The 20510-nt window shown below is 42.9% G+C and overlaps 1 protein-coding gene across 1 annotated transcript in view; it reads right to left on the bottom strand.

The window, feature by feature from the left end:
* The window catches only part of ITGA5 (integrin subunit alpha 5), a 143096-nt gene that overhangs the window by 56821 nt on the left and 65765 nt on the right, over positions 1 to 20510 (bottom strand). Inside the window, exons 2-7 of the mRNA XM_069758712.1 lie at positions 8903 to 9033; positions 7281 to 7399; positions 6864 to 6987; positions 6672 to 6733; positions 6493 to 6538; positions 4914 to 5039 (exon numbers count right to left, since the gene is read on the bottom strand). Of these exons, the coding sequence (XP_069614813.1) occupies positions 4914 to 5039; positions 6493 to 6538; positions 6672 to 6733; positions 6864 to 6987; positions 7281 to 7399; positions 8903 to 9033 (608 nt within the window). The remainder of the gene's footprint in view (positions 1 to 4913; positions 5040 to 6492; positions 6539 to 6671; positions 6734 to 6863; positions 6988 to 7280; positions 7400 to 8902; positions 9034 to 20510) is intronic.

Genomic DNA, 20510 nt, shown 5'->3' with positions numbered 1-20510 from the left:
GGCCCGAGTTCACATTAGATCTAGATTTTGTTGCCGCATATGAGAGCAGCATAATGTAAAAAAAAAAAAAAAAAAAAAAAGGACCCAGAATCCAATATTGTATCACTTCGTTTACTGGGTGCAGCAGTGGTGACAGAGTTCTAAGGCCCCCTTCACACATCCGTATAAAATCAGTACCAGAAAAAAAAAAAAAAAAAAAAAAAAGCAAACAAAGGAAAAAAAAAAAAAAAAAACAGTACTGGCGTCTGTGTGCCATCAGTAATTTTCTGAAATGCATAAAGAATGAATGAAATTGCAAAGCTTCTCCTATATTTCGCAAGGTTAAACACGTACAGCATATGAACAGCACATGGACGCCATCTGTGTGCTGTATGTGATTTTCACGGACCCATTGACTTGAATTGGCCCTAGTCATCCACGCTGCCAGAAAAAAACAAAAAATAAAAAACAGACATGTCTCCTTGTGGTTCACAAGCACACATTGTTCATGTGAAAACACATGTGAAGATCACCAAAGGTATAATGGGCACGTGTGGTAGACGTGGAAAAAAAAAAAAAAAAAGAAAAAAACAAACAAACACGGATTTCACACTTACTGGAAACTGGTAGATGTGAAGGGGCCTTAGATATAGGATGAAGCAGAGCTGAGAAGGCTAATCCTACTGTACATAGTTTATTGACAGTGAGCTGCTTATCAAAGGAAGGGGCGTGGTCAAATGACTTGTTTGCGTGCCAGCTAGTCACAGCAATAATAATGTCCTGGTGATAAAACATTAATTGCAGGTAAAGAGCAGCACGCAGCCTGGTTAGGCTATTTTCACACTAGTCTGTCGGTACAGGCCATGGCAAACCGTCGGCCCGACGGACAGTGTGTTAATGTAGCACAAAGTGGGCAGCGGATGCAGTTCTACAACGCATCAGCTGCCCATTGTGAGTTCCGGGGAGGAGGGGGCGGAGTTCCGGCCGCGCATGCGCGGTCGAAAATGGCGGACTCGACGCACAAAAACGTTACATGTAACGTTTTTGTGCCGAGGGTCCGCCAAAACACGACGCATCCGTCGCACGACAGATGCGATGTGTGGCCATACGTCGCAATGCGTTGCTAATGCAAGTCTATGGAGAAAAAAACGCACCCTGCGGGCACATTTGCAGGATGCGTTTTTTTCTCCAAAACGACGCATTGCGACGTACAGCAAACAACGCTAGTGTGAAAGTAGCCTTAGTGACATTCCTGAATTCTGTGTTTTAACACCTACCACATGGTAATAAAATGTATTTTAAAAAAAAAAAACAACTAAAAATGGTCATAATTTAAAAAATAAATACACACACTTAGGAGTTAATTAACCCATGTCTAGCATTTGTTACGAACTTTAGAATGAGAAGCCAATTTCTGTAGCCCGGTAAGGAGATCACCCAGTGACTGAGTGGATCTTCCTGCCACCAAACACTGCAGACACACTTCTCTATTGTCCACACATTTCTATGCATCACTCGCCATAGATCATCATGTACTCCAGACAGAAAGCCTGCTGTGTGCCACCATTGTTGGCCATGCACCAGCAGAATAGAGGGATTTGCTTTCCAGTCTTTTTCTGTTAATAGTCTGCTTGTTCTGTAGCCATTCAGGCACAGTGCACATCAAGTGCCAATTGTTGGCTATGGCACCACCCGGGGAGAAGGCTACAGATCACAAGGGACTGCACCATTCTAAAAGTGCAATTGATCATGTCCTTCACAATAGCGGAAAGACGGAAGGTTTTATAAAAGGACAAATATGGTGTTGCTATGTAGTATATATCCGGGGAATGCTGGACAAAGGTATTCTGTAGTTAGGAAAGGAAATTGTATTGGGCCTTCTACCTTCACACCCAGGACCAGACAGAAGGAGTCAAGTAGTCCATATTTGGGATCTGAACTAGGCCCATGAGCAGCTTTAACCACCGAGAATTTGACTCTAGGGTTTTAAGCTATAAATGCATTGATAAATCCGACATTGTGAGTTTGGGCGTCTGTAAATGCATCTGAACATGACTTGTTTAGGCTTTAATCATACTCAAAGGTGCATGACGATCAGACTACCATAACAGAGTACAATGCGAGCTATGGCCCTGCCTTATGCAACCGGATGCCTATAAAGCTCTACGGTCTGTCGTAGGCAACGGACATCTAAGGGCACTTTATGTATAATGTCAAACATAGGGGGAATTGACACCTAGAGACACATTGTTGTATTAAAGGACAACATGACCGCTGCTATATCCTGCCGTAGATCGGCTGTATGAGTTCAGCCATTTGTGTTTGAAGAGTTTTAGAGTAAAACAGACTTTAAAATCCCCAGCCGCTGACCTGGAGTGACCGGTCATTCCCTATACACACAGGCAGGAAGAGACCTGTCACTCCAGGGCAGAGGGAGAAGCCGCCAGTAACCCGCCTCGGAAACTAGTTTCCCAGCGGCTTTTAAAGTAAGCTTTTGTCTGAGACGCAGCAGGGTTTGAGTCAAACATTTATGGCTGAAATCATGCAGCGTGCCCGATACATGCTGCCCGTGGATGGAGCAATATAAATATACTAGATGGTGGCCCGATTCTAACGTATCGGGTATTCTAGAATATGTATGTAGTCTATTTACGAATACACAGGATTCGGCCAGCCGGGCGTGACCAATCAGCGAAACGTGGTTCAAATCCCGTGCCAATTTGCGGCCAGACTGCGTCTGTCGCTGATTGGTCGCAGCCGGCCGGGCGTGACCAATTAGTGAAGCCAGGGCCAGCTCCAGGTTTATGAGGGCCCCGGGAAAAAGAGTCTGACTGCCCACGCAGCTTATAAAAGCCCACGAAGCATATAACACAGCCCACGTAGCATATAACAATGTGGGCACCATATCCCTGTGAAAAAAAAGAATTAAAATAAAAATTAAAATAAAAGTTATATACTCTCCATCCGGCGGCCCCTGGATCCAGGCCAGGCCTTTAGCGATGCTCCTCGCGACGCTCCGTTCCCAGTAATGCCTTGTGGCAATAACCCGTGATGACACGGGTCATCTGGGGTCATTGCTGCAATGCTTTCTTGGGACCGGAGCATCGCGAGGAGTGGGAAAAGCTGGTGCGGACGCAGGAAGGTGAGAATAATGTTTTTTTTTTATTATTATTTTTAACATTATATCTTTTTACTATTGATGCTGCATAGGCAGCAAAAATCGTAAAAAGTGAAGCGGTGTTTAAATCCCGCCCCAATATCGCTGATTGGTCGCGCCCGGCCGGGCGCGACCAATCAGCGACGTGGGATTTCCGTTACAGACAAACAGCCGGAAGTGGGAGATAGAGATATATATGTACACATATATACATATACAAAGAAGTCTTGTTACTAAAACATTTTATAATGTGCTAAAAATGTACACGGACCCTTGCCCCAAGTCTTGTTAAGCCACGTTCACACATTCAGCATTTGGTCAGCATTTTCCATCAGTATTTGTAAGCCAAAAATCAGGAGTGGGACAATCAAAGGAAAAGTATAATAGAAACACATCACCACTTCTGCATTTTTCACCCACTCTTAGTTTTGGTGTACATGTAAGGCAGCCAGGGTGGTAGTGATGGCAACAAGCTGTAGTTCCCACACCCCGGCGCCTCACAGATGAAATATAATGTTCCTTCTGCAACGTTTGTAATGTATGCAACAGGACACTCACAGTAGTTGTTGGAACCCTCTCATCTTCTGTCACTCCGGCTCCCGATCCACGGGTCTCACAAATCACTTCTGACTCATTGTTCATTCCAAACAGTTCAACTTTCGTAATCAACAGGGTTTGCAGTATAGATGCGGCACAGTACTTACAGAGTGACATTCCCAAGACTTCCCTGTCTTCTTAGCAATCTCTGCTCTTCCCGGACAATCTCTGTCCCTTCCGTGCTTTCAGGCCCACCAGCTTCCTGCCATTCACCTGGTCCAGCTTCAAATTATAAGGTAGCAGGCTCATACGCTCAGCTTCATCCAATCCCTGCTGTAAGCTTCAGATCCTCTTTAGGTTAGTCCTGATTAAGCTGGTGACCGCCTGCACGACACAGCCTGGGGCCTCTTCTTGCCGAAGCAACCTTATCCCCATGGCTGTTAGACTGTCTCAGTCCCCTGCTGCTACTCAACTGCCTCTTGCCCTGGGCAAGGCAACCCAGGTTCTGCTGTCTAACTAGGAAGTATATCCTCTATATACCCAATGTTCTTAACTACACTACTCTAACTCCTCCCAGTCTGGAAAACCCCTATGCTGACTATACCTAAGCGAATACTCTTATTCCCCATCTCTAGTATGTCCCCTCTATTCTAATCCCACTTTTGTCCTATACTACCTTCTATTCTATCCCTAATTCTATACATAAAAATACACTCACTTTGCAGAAAATGAACACATTAACATTTATAAACCTTATGGAAATGCATGTAATGAATGTGAATAATGTTCAGATGGGGGAAGCACATGACGTTCGTTGCCTCCTTACATACAAATACTGATGTACAATACTGCTCAAATACTGATAATGTGAACGTGGCCTTAAAACAGTAGTGAAGGACCAATTGATGCACTGGTGGGGGACTGGCTCGACACCAGGCACCCCCACCAAATAGCTACTACCATCTGCTCTGGCAATGGACGGATGTTTGCACTGTACAGATCAGAACTTTGCCGCTCCATACACACTTATTGGCTGCTGCAGAGTACTTGTCAATAAGTTAAGTCTCATGATCCTAGGATGCAAAATAGTAATATTGCTGCTATAAGACCAAAAAAAAAAAAAAAATTTATATATATATATATATATATATATATATATATATATATATATATATATATATATATATATATATATATATATATATATATATATATATATATATTATGGTATGACACCTACCCATGTAACTGTCGTCATACGTTTGATAAACCTGGCGGGTCTGCATTTGTCCTTTGATTTCCAGGATAAAATATTCACTGTAGAAGTCCTTCTCGATGTCAGCCGGAGTAGCAGCAAAAACCTGACCTACACGAAAGGCAACATTATTCACATTAGTGCAAATTGACTCCTGGCTACCAAAAATGAACGGTGAACAGAACTTTGAGAAGATGTTGGCAAGTTTGATTTACTTGAATTGGTTTAGTTTTGGATGTATTTTTTGTACTTTATTTTGAGAAGAAGCAAAGAAAAAAAAAAAAAAAAAAAAAAGAAAGACAAAACAAAAAGAAAGGTTTAAGATTTTTACGTAAGGCTGGAGGCACCCCAGTGTATGGCATGAGATGTGATATGCTAATGACCTTCGGCTCATCCCCTGTTGCGAGCAGGAGCAGAGTGTCACGCTACTGTGCTCCAAACTTCTCGCACAGAGGATCGCAGCACAGCTGTGGAGGAGACAGAGAAAGTAATTTCTCCATCTCCTCTGCTGTCAGCGTATATCGCACACAATTCGGGTGATATCAGAGTGCTGTGCATTGTTTCGCTCGTACCCGTAGACTTATATGGGTGCGAGTGAGGAGAGTCTTGGTGCCAATCGCAGCATGCTACAATAGTTCTCGCATGCAGATTTGGCATGAGAAAATAATCGCAGATCTGAGCTGCCCCCAAGAATAACACTGGGCGAGTGCTATAGGATGTTTTATCACATAGCACCCGGCCGTGTTGTACGGCAGTGTGACTCTGGCCTACCAAAGAAACTCTTGGGATTTTTGATGAAATTCAGATTTTTAAAAGCACCCATTGAATTCTCATATTCCTTATGATAAAGCATCATAAAGCAGCTTGTTATGGGGAAGGGGAGGGGGATGTATTACACAGCCTACAGATATCGGATGCAAGGTAAAACGCTTTATTTTTAGCAATATTAAAGGGGTTATATGGCCATAGACTACAAGTCTGCAGTTAATCAGTATGTGACTGCAGAATTGTGAATGCGCACAACATGTGCGTGAGGATTTTCTGGTGCCAGGAGTGGGTTGTCAAGTGAGCACAAAGTTTGCAATTTCCATACTTCCAGCCACATTCGAACTAGACGTTCATTTCATTGAGCGAGGCCGTGCACGTCTAGTCGGCAAGTGACAACATGTATACAAATCACATACTTCCAGTACGGTGCCCGCCCCGCTGGAGAATCCACACAGTGCCCAGTGTTGCAATGTGAAGATCCACAAGTCTGCATTCACAAAGTGACTGAACACTTGTACCCCAAGGCTGCACAGCTCCTTTACACACCTCCTACAGTTACAGATTGCTATAAAAATGAGCTATTATGGAAGACAAGCAAGCAATGGCAATGTGAAAATTTGGAATTTATTTTTATATTTTCCAAACAAATAAAAGCCGCCACCCCCCCTCCTCCCGAGTTAAAAATAAAATGAATGGCAAACTATTGAAGAAAATACTAGAGGCCTGCCATAAACTATCAGAGTTGGTAATAATAAAGCCCAGTATTTGCTATAACAACATGACTTTAGAAGGTTACCTTGCCAGAAATAGCTTCCAGGTCCTCCCAGGAGTATTTTTCCACTCTAGTTTTATATTCACGAAAAAAAATTAAAAAAATACATTTTAAACATTTAAAGTCCTGGAAAGTTAATCAGCGCTTCTATAAATTTTACATAATAAGCATTGAATGCTAAATAATGATTTAAACTAACTTACTTTTGTAAATTCAGCTGCAAAGCCACCTTGGCAGTATCCCTGCCCTTTTTCAGATTCATAATCTAATTTAAAAAAAAAAAAAAAAAAAAAAAAAAAACAAATTAGACAATCATAAAATCTGAAGACAAAAGCAAAAATCACAAATAACTGGAAAGGTGTGGACCAATAACCAACTGGTAGACCATCACCTACCTGTGCGACAAGGGGAATATTCCAAAATGTTGGTGAAATTGTCAAAAGACAAGTAGCAAGTTCCCACCATGTCACTAGATACATTCTGCTTTATTGTTCTCCAGCTGTATCTAGGAGCACAGGCCTATAACAAAAAAAGGAAAAAAAGAATTGTACAGTAACTTAAGAAAAAAGCAAAAATACAAAACAGAATAAAAACAACGTGTATTATTACCAAGTCTTCCTACCAAATTACATTTTAGTTTGATACATTTGTAAGTCTTTGTGCCGTTTGCAAAAGAAGCTACAACATTTGCGGTTTTGGCGTTTATTAGTTTTTATACAAAGCTTGGTTATGAAAAAGCAGTTTTGTTTCAGATTTCCCAACCTTTTTAGCCACATCTATGACAGTGATGAAGAGCAGAAAGTGATATGTACCAGTATATACTTGTCATGTGAGCGGACAGTTGCTCCGAACCATTGTCCGGATTTAAAATCCACCTGTTCCCGTGTAGTTGAACTCCCATCAGCAGAGTAGAAGGTATGCTTGCGGTTGCCTATAAATACACAAATAGTTTATTGAGACTATACAAGAATAGGAGTGTGGAAAACAGCATCAGACACAACATTCAACACCATTTAAAGCCACAGTGGTCATCTCGGAATTGTGACCCTCTAGTTGACGGTTTCCGAAAATCCAGTGTCCACAGGTCAGGTTTTCAGGATTTCCTAGTAGTTATACCGTAGTTTATTACTGACCTTTTAAGACAGGATACGGATTATATTTGGGGAACCATTATATTAGGCAATGAGAAGAAAGTCAAGTTTTTTACTTTGCATACAGGATCAGTTTCAAATAGAGGATTACTTGAAAAAGTTCAAATGTCCAGTAGTACATACTGTTAAAGGTATTTAATTTTTCTACTTCCAGCAAACAAAAAAATGGATCCTTTTCCCATAGACTTCAAAGTAAAAAAAATAAAAATAATCCAGCTGACATTTTGACATTTATTTTTTTGTTTATTTTTTAAGAGGAGAAAAAGTTGACAAAAGCTTGATCTGTTGACAAATCTATTAAGTGATCACTGCTAGGATCATGTAATACTAGCAGACTAAACTTGTAGGATAGTGGTGGACCCTCTAGTCTACTTGTTGAGCAAAAATAGATCTAAGGTTCTGCTAATTTCTCCAGCTGTCGGGCAATTATCTGGAAATGGAGATGTAACTGGAGAAATGCTGTCTCGATACTGCTTTGGGCCTGAATCATCATCACAAAAAGTTCAAAAGTTTTAAAATTTATAGAATTTTCATTTCTAATTGCCAGTAATGTTACAGAACAGATGACTTCAGAGCAGGGTGCTTAATACAAATCACAGTGATGTCATCTGTAGTTTAAAAGTGCTTATGCCAAAGTTGTGACAGCTTGTTCTACATGCACACCTTCAAAACAGAACAACCTGAGAGGTGAGCTCAACAGCCTTGATGTGATGACACGGAGCAAAGCTCCCCTGGAGGCAATTCTCCAAATGAGGTTTACTCAAGAAAGAACTGGTAAAATGAGAAAGGCTCAACAGATCACGAAGAGCGATTTACAACATCTATGAACCTAGAAAGAGGCTACTGAATTTTTTATTTTTTTTTTTACTTTGACCAGCGTTATGGGGTCCAAGCTATACATAATGGCTAGAAGATAATCTTAAAATGACACCAGTTTATTATATTAGAACCATGTTAAAGTAGATCTCATGATCACTCTGATTAAATCTGATCGACTTGAACCAATGTTCCTTCAGTTACAAAAGATTAATCTCATCCATTTTTGACCAACATTGAGCTTCAATGGACAGAAAAAAGGTGCTCATATGACTAGATTTTTAACAGTAACAAGTGTAAAAAGGTCGGCATTGTAAGCAAAGCTATATAGTTCTAAAAAGGAAAAAAAAGGTTTTACTCCCATCTTTAAGTTTAAAAAAATACTGCATAAAAAAAAAAACAAACACCACCTTTTTCAATAACTTGTATATTTTTGCATTGTGCAGCAGAATTGTGTTAGAAATTACCTTCTTTGTCAAATTCGATTGGCGTGCAGTCATTAGCATTCCTTTCCCATGGGCAGTAATACACAGCTCCTCCTTCGATGACCTGTGGTTGAGTTGTATTCGCCTTGGGAGCTCCAATCAGGATGCTGACGCTGAAGGAGTAAATGTGAGATGTAAAAGTGAGACCAAAAAGGGGAAAAAAAAAAAGTGTAAACCTGGAGAATATACATTGCCGTTACAAGTCAATGTCATCATTGAGGTCTCCTCGTTCGCCATTTAAAAGGCTAAGACTAGCTTTAAAAAAAATGAAATCTTAAATATGTCTAATGGGAAGTGAATTTGATCCATAATATCAACTTACCGGTTGAGAAAGGGTCTCCATCGCAGAATACTGGAAGTAATGGAGCTCTATATTGGTACACTTTTGGAAAATTTGGATAGCCAGATATGTACAATAACAAATTGTATTGTGGTACCGTGTTAGCCAGAAAAAAAAAAAAATCGATGTGAATACTTTTCTGCCCAATGAGGACAGAAGTATTCTAGAAGTGGTACCTGATGAAGGCTTGCAAACATTTTCTGGTTAGCCAATAAAGGTATCACTCCTAGAATACTTCTGTCATCATTGGGCAGAAAAGTATTCACATCGATAGCCAGATAAACCTTAATAAAAAAAAAAGTGTTTAGAATAGCAGCATGGAGACTTGTGGTGTGCACTTGAGCCCTGCAGCATTTGGGCCTTCGGAAGAAGCCTGCCTATTATGGGGGCTGAGGCAGGATTCACACCTAGTCGCTCGTGCCTGAAGGGGCCCACAGTTCTCTCTGCCATATTAGAAGACAGATGACAAACGGTAGGTGGGCTCCCTCTAAGGCTCATGGTTCCAAGAGTATAGTCTGTTACATCTCTGGTCTCAAGGTCACACCAGACCAACTGCTACATGTGCTTGCAAGTTTTACAGTGTCCTATACAGTGTCCTATGCTTGTCCCATGTTCCTTCAGGTATTATGTTTTTAGAGGGAGGGAGGAAATCCTATCAATAAGTTATTCACCTTCCTATTAAATTGGTTCTGTGGGCATTCAATTGCATGACTGATGGCAGTCAGTGCACAATACTGCAGAATAGGGACAGCGAACGCATTGCACATTTGTCGCAAAACCTGAAGGGTTTCACGATGCCAGAAAAATGAATAAGAATCTCGGTCTTTTTGGGACGTGCAGATTTAAATATGCAGCATGTGATTTCTGTGAGTTTTTTTTTTTTTTAAAAAGCACATTTCATTTATACTAATGAGTTGGGGAAAATCTGCACCCCCAAAAAAATAAATAAATAAAATAGAGCAAAATTAGTTGCAGACAATTCTGCACCAAAATACTTATACGTGTGCACATACCCTTATTGTCCCAGCAATGAAATAGATCTCCATTGGTATAACCATTTTAATGTCCTGTACAAAACAATTAATACAGGGGGTTTCATAGTTTCAGCATGTGATCAGTGACCCATCACCTGGATATGCAATCTTTTAATGATCACTACAGATCCAACCTCAGGAACTTCCACCAGTCCTGAGAATAAAGAGGCTGCAGCGCTGCTTTCACACCGTGTCCTCCTCAGCGGTTCCCTGCCCAGTGGCCATTCTGGCTCAGCCGGCTGTGCAGGGGGCTGCAGCTACCCTAATGTATTTTACCTTAGCTATCCTCTTGTTGTGCCCAGTGGGGGTCCCAGCTATCTGTTGCAGCATGGCACATATATGGCTTTGCCTATACTTACGGTATATGTGAATAACATCCCGCAACTTAATACTCTTCAAAGATATGGCGGTCAGTAAAATCAGACAACTGTCTAAACCCCATGAACTCTCACATATCTACAGTTCAGGAAACCATACAATGGCATGTGAATGATATTAGCAGCTCTTTCATAAACCTTATACATTGGGTTTTGTGCCCTTTTATAAAGAAGAAAAAGAAATTACCCAATACTATGAAAGGACCAGGAACATAAAAACATTCGAAAAGCATTCCACTTCTAAGAAGTCCGCTCAACTGAAATAAAACATTGGTAATCCCTGCCAAAAGGTATATGAAGTTGGAATTCGCAATTCCTGCAGTCTCCATTCGGTCGAGGTGGAAGAGTCATTGATTTGGCATCTGTATAACAATTTGTACTGAACAGATGGGATTGTGTAGCCCAATATAAAAAAGTAATGGACTAAGGATATGTAAGACTGGATAGCCCGAAAAAGCAAATGTTATTCTGTAAATATTAAAAACAGCTGGAAACAGACAGAAGAAGCCATAGAGATCTAAATCCCCATTCATGACACTATATAAAAACCTCACATTCAGAGTTCACCAGGAAAATGGAAAACGTTGTCAGGGGGTGGGTGGAGGCATCAACTGGACGTCAATAACAGCCCCTATCCCCAGCCAATTACCTTTTGTCATGCATGGCTTATTACTTAAGAAGGCTCCTTTGATGCATAAACAGGTGTTCAAACCAGAATCTTAATTCCCCCTCTAACTCCAACTAATATAGTTCTGCAACCAAACAGACGGTCCTTTAACGTGTGGAGAAGAAGGACTCGGAGGAGTCACAGGTGCACTCTATTAGGAGCATTATCTCATAGCAGCTGCAAAGTGCTAACCTCAAGCAGGTAATGAAAATTAATAGAGCTCCTTTAAGTCATTGCAGTGAAAGGCAATAGGAATAAAATATTATATATATATATATATATATATATAGAAAAATTTTATTTACTAATAAACTATCATTTGGCATTTAATTCAGCCATATAGGACACCAGGTTCAATGTTCGGAATCTTACATTTTTTCTTTGACTGCAGTAAATATTAAATATCTGTTGCCTGTTCACAAGGGAGCAATATTCGCTCATCACCACATGTCAGATGCCTGTGACTTCCAAAGAAACGCACTACAAAAAGTTACTACAAACACTGAACCACATCTCAAATCAGTTCCAACAAATGGAAAATCTCAAAGAAAAGGAATCTTCATTACACATTAATTGTGCAGAAAATTTTGCTTGAGGCAATGACGCTCGTCCATATGAACAGAGCCTTGTGTCCGTCTCATGAAAGCACAATGGCACGATATTCTCTGATGTGCAAGTCAGTGATCACTTACACATAACATTACATAGAGAAAAGAATTCCAAGTATCAGCGGCTTCTCTGCATAAAGATCTATTCTACATCTACCCCAAGTTATACAACAGATACCCTGCTGAATAACATTGCGTATGTGCCCCTTGAAGGTTAACTAGCTGAGACTTCTCCCACAGAAATTACAAATGGAAGCATTGGTGCCCTAGACTAGACCCCACTCTGGAAGACCCACAATGCCAAGAGTTATCTTGATTTATGGATATGATGTCTGACGGGAATTCCCCATTAACTAAGGGCAGGCCAATGGGATCATGATTGGATTTGACTACTAATTGGCTTATGCCGGCCCATGTTAACAGTCTAAATTCTACTTTACATATCAAAATATGTAATTTAGCCTCCCAAAAAACCCTCAGTTAATTTATGAAATGTTCCTCATCTAATATGTGAAAGTCGTTCTGCTATGTTGGATTTCATTTTCAGTGCAATGATTGTAGGCCAGAGTAGTTTATGCCAAAATATTGGGCATCTCAGCAATAATCAAGACCAAGCTATAGAGCCAGGAAGAGATAAACTAGCAATACTTCAAATCATAATGTTCCAGTATGAAAGCATGCAAATTGTCTATATGAGAGAGGAAGAGGGCTAGAACTCTAGCGCCACCTACAGGAAGTAGCAATCCTAAAAGTCAATATTGACTTTAACGATCCTCATCACATGACTTCAGATAAAAGCCAAAAATCTTAAGTTGTAGACACTATCAGTGCAAAGTAGTGAGAGACCCGATTTGGCTGGGGAGAGGTGTGACTGGGAAATCAGGGGCAATATTCTTTCTTGCGGAGAGCAACATGTCAAGTCTGACATGCCGAGGTGAGGAGACTTCAGCCACAATGCTCCACTGGGAAATATGAATGTGTCTCGTCAGAGGAAGAGCACTAGAATTCTAGTGCCACCTACAGTAAGTAGCAATCCTAAAAGGCAATATCCACACTAATGAGGTTTGTCACATGACTTAGGATGAAAACAGTCATGTCATTCAGAACATGACTGCTTTGTTTGACTACCTTAAAATGGAGATGCTGAAACTTATTATTCTCAATTGATAGAAAAAGTCAATGCTCAGCGATTTCTGGCAAACTGGCAAGAATTAGAGCTGTAAGGCACATGTGCATCCAATGGTCCATTTCTGCAGGGCATTTCTTAGCATCAATCTAGGGATCAATGTGGCTCCCAGAGTTCAGTACATTATCACCTATCTTCACCATCTTCAGGGGCCTTTACTTATTTGGTAAAATTGCCTTCCACCCTGATGATCTTACTGGACTTTGATATCAGTCCTGCAGCAATAATGTCTGGACTATACTCCATGACTGCTGCAACCATTCGCATGACAAGTCATGCTACTATCACAGCTGAGACCAATGATTGGCTGCAGTAGTCAAGAGAGGGTAGTTGGAACATCTTGACTTCAGGACAGAAAATAAAGACTTGCAGTGCTGGATCGGCAGGCAATTTATCACTTTCCGTCAAGATTTTTTTTAATGTATCTCCAGCATTCTAGACTTAATATTTAAAGAAAAGAGGCGCCATTAAACACCCTGTGAAACAGGTCACTAGCAAAATACTGGAGAGGAGATGTGCATCGCTCAGTATGCTGGAGCATTTTTCCAGGTTTATGTCACTGAGGTTAACATCTGTTGAAAGGGTTAAATCGGCCATACTAAGCTCTGGGTTTTTTGTGAACAGCTGAAGAGTGTGTGGGAGGCGGTTCATATCTCCACCCCAGGGTGTGGTCCAAAAGGTAAATGAATTAATTCAGTGTGTCTGGAGATGAGGGCTCCAGAGTTATGCTCGCGTTAAAGAACTGAACCTGTTTTTTGTTCCCCTGAGGAGGCATATCCCATAGCCACACAGATTGTAGTGTATGCCATTTTTTTTTTTTCTGATTTACCTGAAGGGCAGTGTTTATTAAAACCGTACTTCATAAACCAGTCCAAAATTAGGTAAAGTTGAAAACTTAAATGGAAAGTATTCCGGTGACTACCTCTAACTTGCTCAGCTGCTTAATTTACTACAATTGGTGTTAGAAGTGCGGACAGCATTTCCAGGGAACACGTATGACTGCTACAGAGGTACTGCATGTCCTGGATTAAGGCGGCCATAAGCCAGCAACCAATGTTCGACAGCATGGAGGATCTGATTAAACACCTGGTGCAAGCCCATCAGCAACAGCTGGCATAACAGGAGACAAGCTGCTTATGTAAGTTCCAGCAACAGCAGCACCGACAAAAGCAGAAGCACATTGATTTGCTCACAGAGGTGGTTTGTGCTGTGAGCAGGTATCAGGATGCAGTAACCGTCGGAGGCAGAACAAGGGTTAATATGGGATTTTAATGGAACAGCGTAAGGCTTGGTTCCCATTGCGTTAATGGGAAAGCGCTAACGGACAGCGTTGCACAGCGAAATTAACGCCGTGCAACGCGTCCGTTAGCGCGCCCATTCACGGCAATGGGAACGCGCAGCACTAGCTCGTGCCATGTTCGGCACGCGCTAGCGACGCGCCGGTGTTTCCTGGCGCGCCGCGGACGCTGCTTGCAGCGTCCGAGGCGCGCCCACGGTCCGTTCCCCGCTCTCGCAGATCGGGGATCTGCGAGAGCGGGGACGTTACCCCGACCCCGGGACGCGGCCCCATTAAAAACATTGCGTTAGTGCAATCCGTTTAGCGCTAGCGGGTTGCGCTAACGCAATGTGACCCTAGCCTAAGGCTATGTTTCCACGGTCAGGAAATGTAGTACTTTGGAAGCAATGAATAACACGCTCTGCCGAAAGCGCCGCCCCCTGTTGTACATGCGGCGATTCTGGATGTGTTCATTGAATACATGCGGACCCACCGCATCGTATTCATAGACCGGGTTATTTATCTTGCGGAGATGGAGTGTCTCCGCAAAATAGACATTCTGCAGTCTAGAAAGACGCGTAGCATGTGTGTGAACACAGGGCTGACTGATGCATCCGTGGGCACATAGTGGAGAAGGGATTTCATAAAATCCCCTCTACTATGCTGTAACATCTGGACGCTGCGGATTGGATGCTGTGCCTGTATGCAGCATCCAATCTGCAGCAAATCCTGATGTATTATGCCATGTGGAAACATACACTTACTCCACGCAGGGATAGAGTAAATGGGGGCGATAAGGATACTAAAATGGCGTTTGGTGGACGTAGGTATAGCAGGGGCAATAGAGGGTTGAGGAAAGTACAAAGGTATCAAACTTATCAGCCAATCGGTGTTGAGGACAAGTCTCTGAAGATAGCAGTGGCGTTCCGGCGTGAACACTTGAATCCGGTGCGTCCTTGTCGGAGATGGGTCCTGGGTTCAGGTGTCGGCGAGGGTCCTGGAATGTCCTTTCGCGGGTCCTAGTTCCATGATGAGTCTCAATGGAGAGAGGACAGTCCTTCTTAAGCGTCGGCACAACGCTAATATGGACGGGAGAGTCTATGTACAACAGCCGCACTCTGTTTATGGCCGGGATCTTGAGTCTCGAACAGCACCCTCTGTGGTCTGGTCATGGGGAGGGCCCACTCACGCTCAGCGATACCGCGGGAGTGGATGTCAGGGTTCTTAGAAGACGTCTCTTCCTACAGTCTCCGGTAAGTCTCCGTTGGCCTCTCTGACTTAAGCCTACTGTGTCCTGACTGTTGAGCGCAGGAGGGCTCTCACTCTGCCTCCGCACACTACAGCTTTCCACCGCCTGGGTCCCTGTTCCCTTTTATACCCTTCACACCCCCTGATCTCAAGTTCAAAGGTCTGTCCAGGGCACTAAACTCTCACCCCTGCCGCTTGGGTGACAGCAACGATTGTTCCAAACCCGTCACGGACAAGGCACGATGAGGCTGGCTCTCCTCCTTACAGTGGCAGTGGCGACTCCAAGGTCAGCTGATTATTTTTCCATCTGGAAGGCTTTAAAGAGGAGCCCTGCAGAAAGTGACCCTGCGTGACCTCAGACTTTTTGACAGTTTTTAAAAAGGGGGAGAGGGAGAAACTCTGGCCTGAAGTGCCAGCACCATATTTAAAAAGGAGCCCCAGAAAGCTTACTATGGCAAAGCTTTACAAGACGCCAAAGCATATGTGAAATTGAAAATTAAATGGTCGAGCTTGGGGGGTGACTGACTGTCAGGGCACAACAGGGCCACTACTGGGCTCATCACTGACAAACCCCCTTGCTAACAAAGGTTTGATCTACAGCACCTGGTTAAAAATGGTTGCAGACAGAATCCTCTACCTCCGCGCAGATAAAAGAGCGTATGGTGATGGACCGGTTTGGGCACTCCCTTTTGAGGTTATTACAGACTTGGGTTGCCCAGGGTTTCCCGAAACACCGAAAACCTGATCGGACTGGTCAAAAGGCATCGGGAAGAAGGGGGTTGAGGGTTCTTTGAGTAGGCAATCCACTCCATAGTGGAAGGTCCCAACATGGGGCAAAGGGCCAAAAGGAGCAGGGGTGAGATCGTGCCAAATGGTCCCAGCTGACAATATTCTATGCTGAAAATGTCACAGCCTAAGCCATATTGCCGCCTGTTGACCTCTGAGCAGATTGACTGTAGCCCGTGACGTTGCTGTTCATACTATACAGGTCCTTCTCAAAAAATTAGCATATAGTGTTAAATTTCATTATTTACCATAATGTAATGATTACAATTAAACTTTCATATATTATAGATTCATTATCCACCAACTGAAATTTGTCAGGTCTTTTATTGTTTTAATACTGATGATTTTGGCATACAACTCCTGATAACCCAAAAAACCTGTCTCAATAAATTAGCATATTTCACCCATCCAATCAAATAAGTGTTTTTTAATAACAAACAAAAAAACCATCAAATAATAATGTTCAGTTATGCACTCAATACTTGGTCGGGAATCGTTTGGCAGAAATGACTGCTTCAATGCGGCGTGGCATGAAGGCAATCAGCCTGTGACACTGCCGAGATGTTATGGAGGCCCAGGATGCTTCAATAGCGGCCTTAAGCTCATCCAGAGTGTTGGGTCCTGCGTCTCAACTTTCTCTTCACAATATCCCACAGATTCTCTATGGGGTTCAGGTCAGGAGAGTTGGCAGGCCAATTGAGCACAGTAATACCATGGTCAGTAAACCATTTACCAGTGGTTTTGGCACTGTGAGCAGGTGCCAGGTCGTGCTGAAAAATGAAATCATCATCTCCATAAAGCATTTCAGCCGATGGAAGCATGAAGTGCTCCAAAATCTCCTGATAGCTAGCTGCATTGACCCTGCCCTTGATGAAACACAGTGGACCAACACCAGCAGCTGACATGGCACCCCACACCATCACTGACTGTGGGTACTTGACACTGGACTTCAGGCATTTTGGCATTTCCTTCTCCCCAGTCTTCCTCCAGACTCTGGCACCTTGATTTCCGAATGACATGCAAAATTTGCTTTCATCAGAAAAAAGTACTTGGGACCACTTAGCAACAGTCCAGTGCTGCTTCTCTGTAGCTCAAAAGTGGCTTTACCTGGGGAATGCGGCACCTGTAGCCCATTTCCTGCACACGCCTGTGCACGGTGGCTCTGGATGTTTCCACACCAGACTCAGTCCACTGCTTCCTCAGGTTCCCCAAGGTCTGGAATCGGTCCTTCTCCACAATCTTCCTCAGGGTCCGGTCTCCTCTTCTCGTTGTACAGCGTTTTCTGCCACATTGTTTCCTTCCAACAGACTTACCATTGAGGTGCCTTGATACAGCACTCTGGGAACAGCCTATTTGTTGAGAAATTTCTTTCTGGGTCTTACCCTCTTGCTTGAGGGTGTCAATGATGGCCTTCTTGACATCTGTCAGGTCGCTAGTCTTACCCATGATGGGGGTTTTGAGTAATGAACCAGGCAGGGAGTTTATAAAAGCCTCAGGTATCTTTTGCATGTGTTTAGAGTTAATTAGTTGATTCAGAAGATTAGGGTAATAGGTCGTTTAGAGAACCTTTTCTTGATATGCTAATTTATTGAGACAGGTTTTTTGGGTTATCAGGAGTTGTATGCCAAAATCATCAGTATTAAAACAATAAAAGACCTGACAAATTTCAGTTGGTGGATAATGAATCTATAATATATGAAAGTTTAATTGTAATCATTACATTATGGTAAATAATGAAATTTAACACTATATGCTAATTTTTTGAGAAGGACCTGTACTTATCCGGCCTGCAGTGTGAACTGTTCACTCAGCGAGGTGCCACAAGCTTGTCCCATAAAAAAAGTGAATGGTCTCAATGGGACTAGACTGCTAAACTGGGAGTTTAGTGACCCTAGTGAGCGCCACACTCCTCCTCCAGCCGATCCCTGGGAAGAAAGTTGGCATCAGCTACATCCACAGGGATGCTAAAGACTATCCTGTGGCTAGAGTAAACATTGAAACAGCCCAAGGTATCGAGTCCGAGGTCAGCTTGTCCAGGACTTATTGCACCCCACTATAATAGGCCGTGACTTTTGTTTTGGGACTTGTGGGGGAAGGAGACAGAGCTAGGATAAAAGATGGGTCACCACCCTAGAGTCTGACGGGTTTCACTTCTGTGTCCTTGTGGGGGAGAAGGACAGTGTCCTTGGAGGCAGATAATCCTGAGTTATGGGTGGCCTGTGAAAAACTTTGAGACTGCTCAAATGAAGGACCTTACATTTAAAATAAGTGTTTGATAATGTTACTGTTCTAAATGGAGTCGTTCAAGAGCAAGGGGAACCTACACCAGGTTTCCATACCTTACAGTAAATTAGGACTTGCTATACAGAGTAACTAAACTGAGGGAGGAGTTGGTGAGAGTTTATAAAGCAACTGTTAGTAGCGAGATCCTATAGGTGTAGGGTGTTCAACCTGGCTGGGTTTAGACAAATCTCAAGAGCTTTAGAGGTTCTATTGGCCTGGATGTAACAGAGTTTAACCATTGGCGATCCTATCCCACCTGTCAGCTTACTGCTCGAGTCTCACTTTTGTAGTCCCCCAATGCCATAACCCATTATAGAGGTCCCATTTGACCGAATTGCTATGGATCTTGTCAGACCCCTAGTTAAGTCGACCAGAGATCACCAATAGAAACTCCTCCTCCCAGAGTATACCGAAAGTCCATATTTTTCCCCAGACGTGCCCGCCAGAGGAGATTTTGATGGACCATGTCTAAATCGATGAGGGATTTGTGTAAGGCTCTTCATATTATGCAATTCATGACATCGGTGAATGATCCGCAGACCCTCGGCCTGGGGGAGAGGTTCAACAAAACATTTAAGTCAATGCTCAAGAAGGTCATGGAGAAGGATAGCCTAGACTGGGATTGCCTAGTCCTGAATCTGCTGTTTTTACTTAGAGAAGTCACTCGGGCCTCTACAGGCCCTTCTCCATTTGACCTGTTGCATGGCCAGAACCCTCGTGGACTTCTGGATACTGCCAAGGAGACCTGGGAAGCAGAGGTTACACCCTCCCCAGATCATAAATCGAGCATGTGGACCAGCTGCAGGGAAGGATAGTGAAAGTGATGCAGATTATGAAAGAGCCTCCTTCAGGACAAGAGGCTACAATCGATCAGCAAGGATGAGACAGTTTAACCCTGGAGATGAGGCATTGGCTCAGATTCCCACTGTCACAAGTAAATTTCTAGCCAAGTGGCAGGTGCTATACGAAGTGTTTGAAAAGATGGGTGACGGAAATGCCAAGGTCTACCAGCGATGGAGAAGAAAATCGTACTGAATTTCACCATGATAGCCGCACCCCTGACCGACCTCCTTAAAGGCACTAAAACATTGATGGCCAAGTGATCTTCCGAAGCAGAGTTGGCGTTCCAAGAGTTGAAGCTCGCCCTGTGTACTCAGCTGGCCTTGGTCACACTTGACTTCAATAAAGAGTTCATGGTCCAGACAGACACCTCAGAGGTCGGGTTTAGGAGACGTGTTGTACCAGAAAATAGAGTGGTATAGGATTGCGTGTTTTTCACCAAAGTAGGAAACTGTCCTCCTGTGAAAAGAATGCCATTGTGGAGAAAGTGTCAACTGCCCATTTAAAGGCCAAGAATTCTGAGGTACTAACTGTTAGGCGGAAGGTTCAGGTTAGTGTCAAGCCATGTACTTCTGAGATGGATGAGAGAAAGGAAAAAGAATGCCCTGGTGACTAGGTGGTTTCTAGTGCTCCAGGACTTCAGCTTCCTTGTAGAGCATAGAGAGAAACTACACGGCAACACAGATGCTTTGTCTAGACTGTCACTGAAGGTGCCATAACCCCCAGCTTTGGGCAGAGGGATGGGGGAAGGATATGCGAGACAGTCACTAGTAAAATACTGTAGTGGAGAAATGTCACTCAGGATGTTCGTTTCAGTTCTATGAACCTAGAAAAAAATGCTTCAGCATGGCAAGAGCGGAGAGGGACTAATTGGCCATAATAAAGGCTGGGTTTTTGTAAATATATGAAGAGTGGGTGGGAGGTTGTTGACCATATCTCCACCCC

Source organism: Ranitomeya imitator, chromosome 3 (assembly GCF_032444005.1).
Source record: "Ranitomeya imitator isolate aRanImi1 chromosome 3, aRanImi1.pri, whole genome shotgun sequence".
Classification (NCBI taxonomy): domain Eukaryota; kingdom Metazoa; phylum Chordata; class Amphibia; order Anura; family Dendrobatidae; genus Ranitomeya; species Ranitomeya imitator.
Note: the sequence above shows the minus strand (reverse complement) of the source record. Positions and strands in the feature narration are given on the sequence as shown.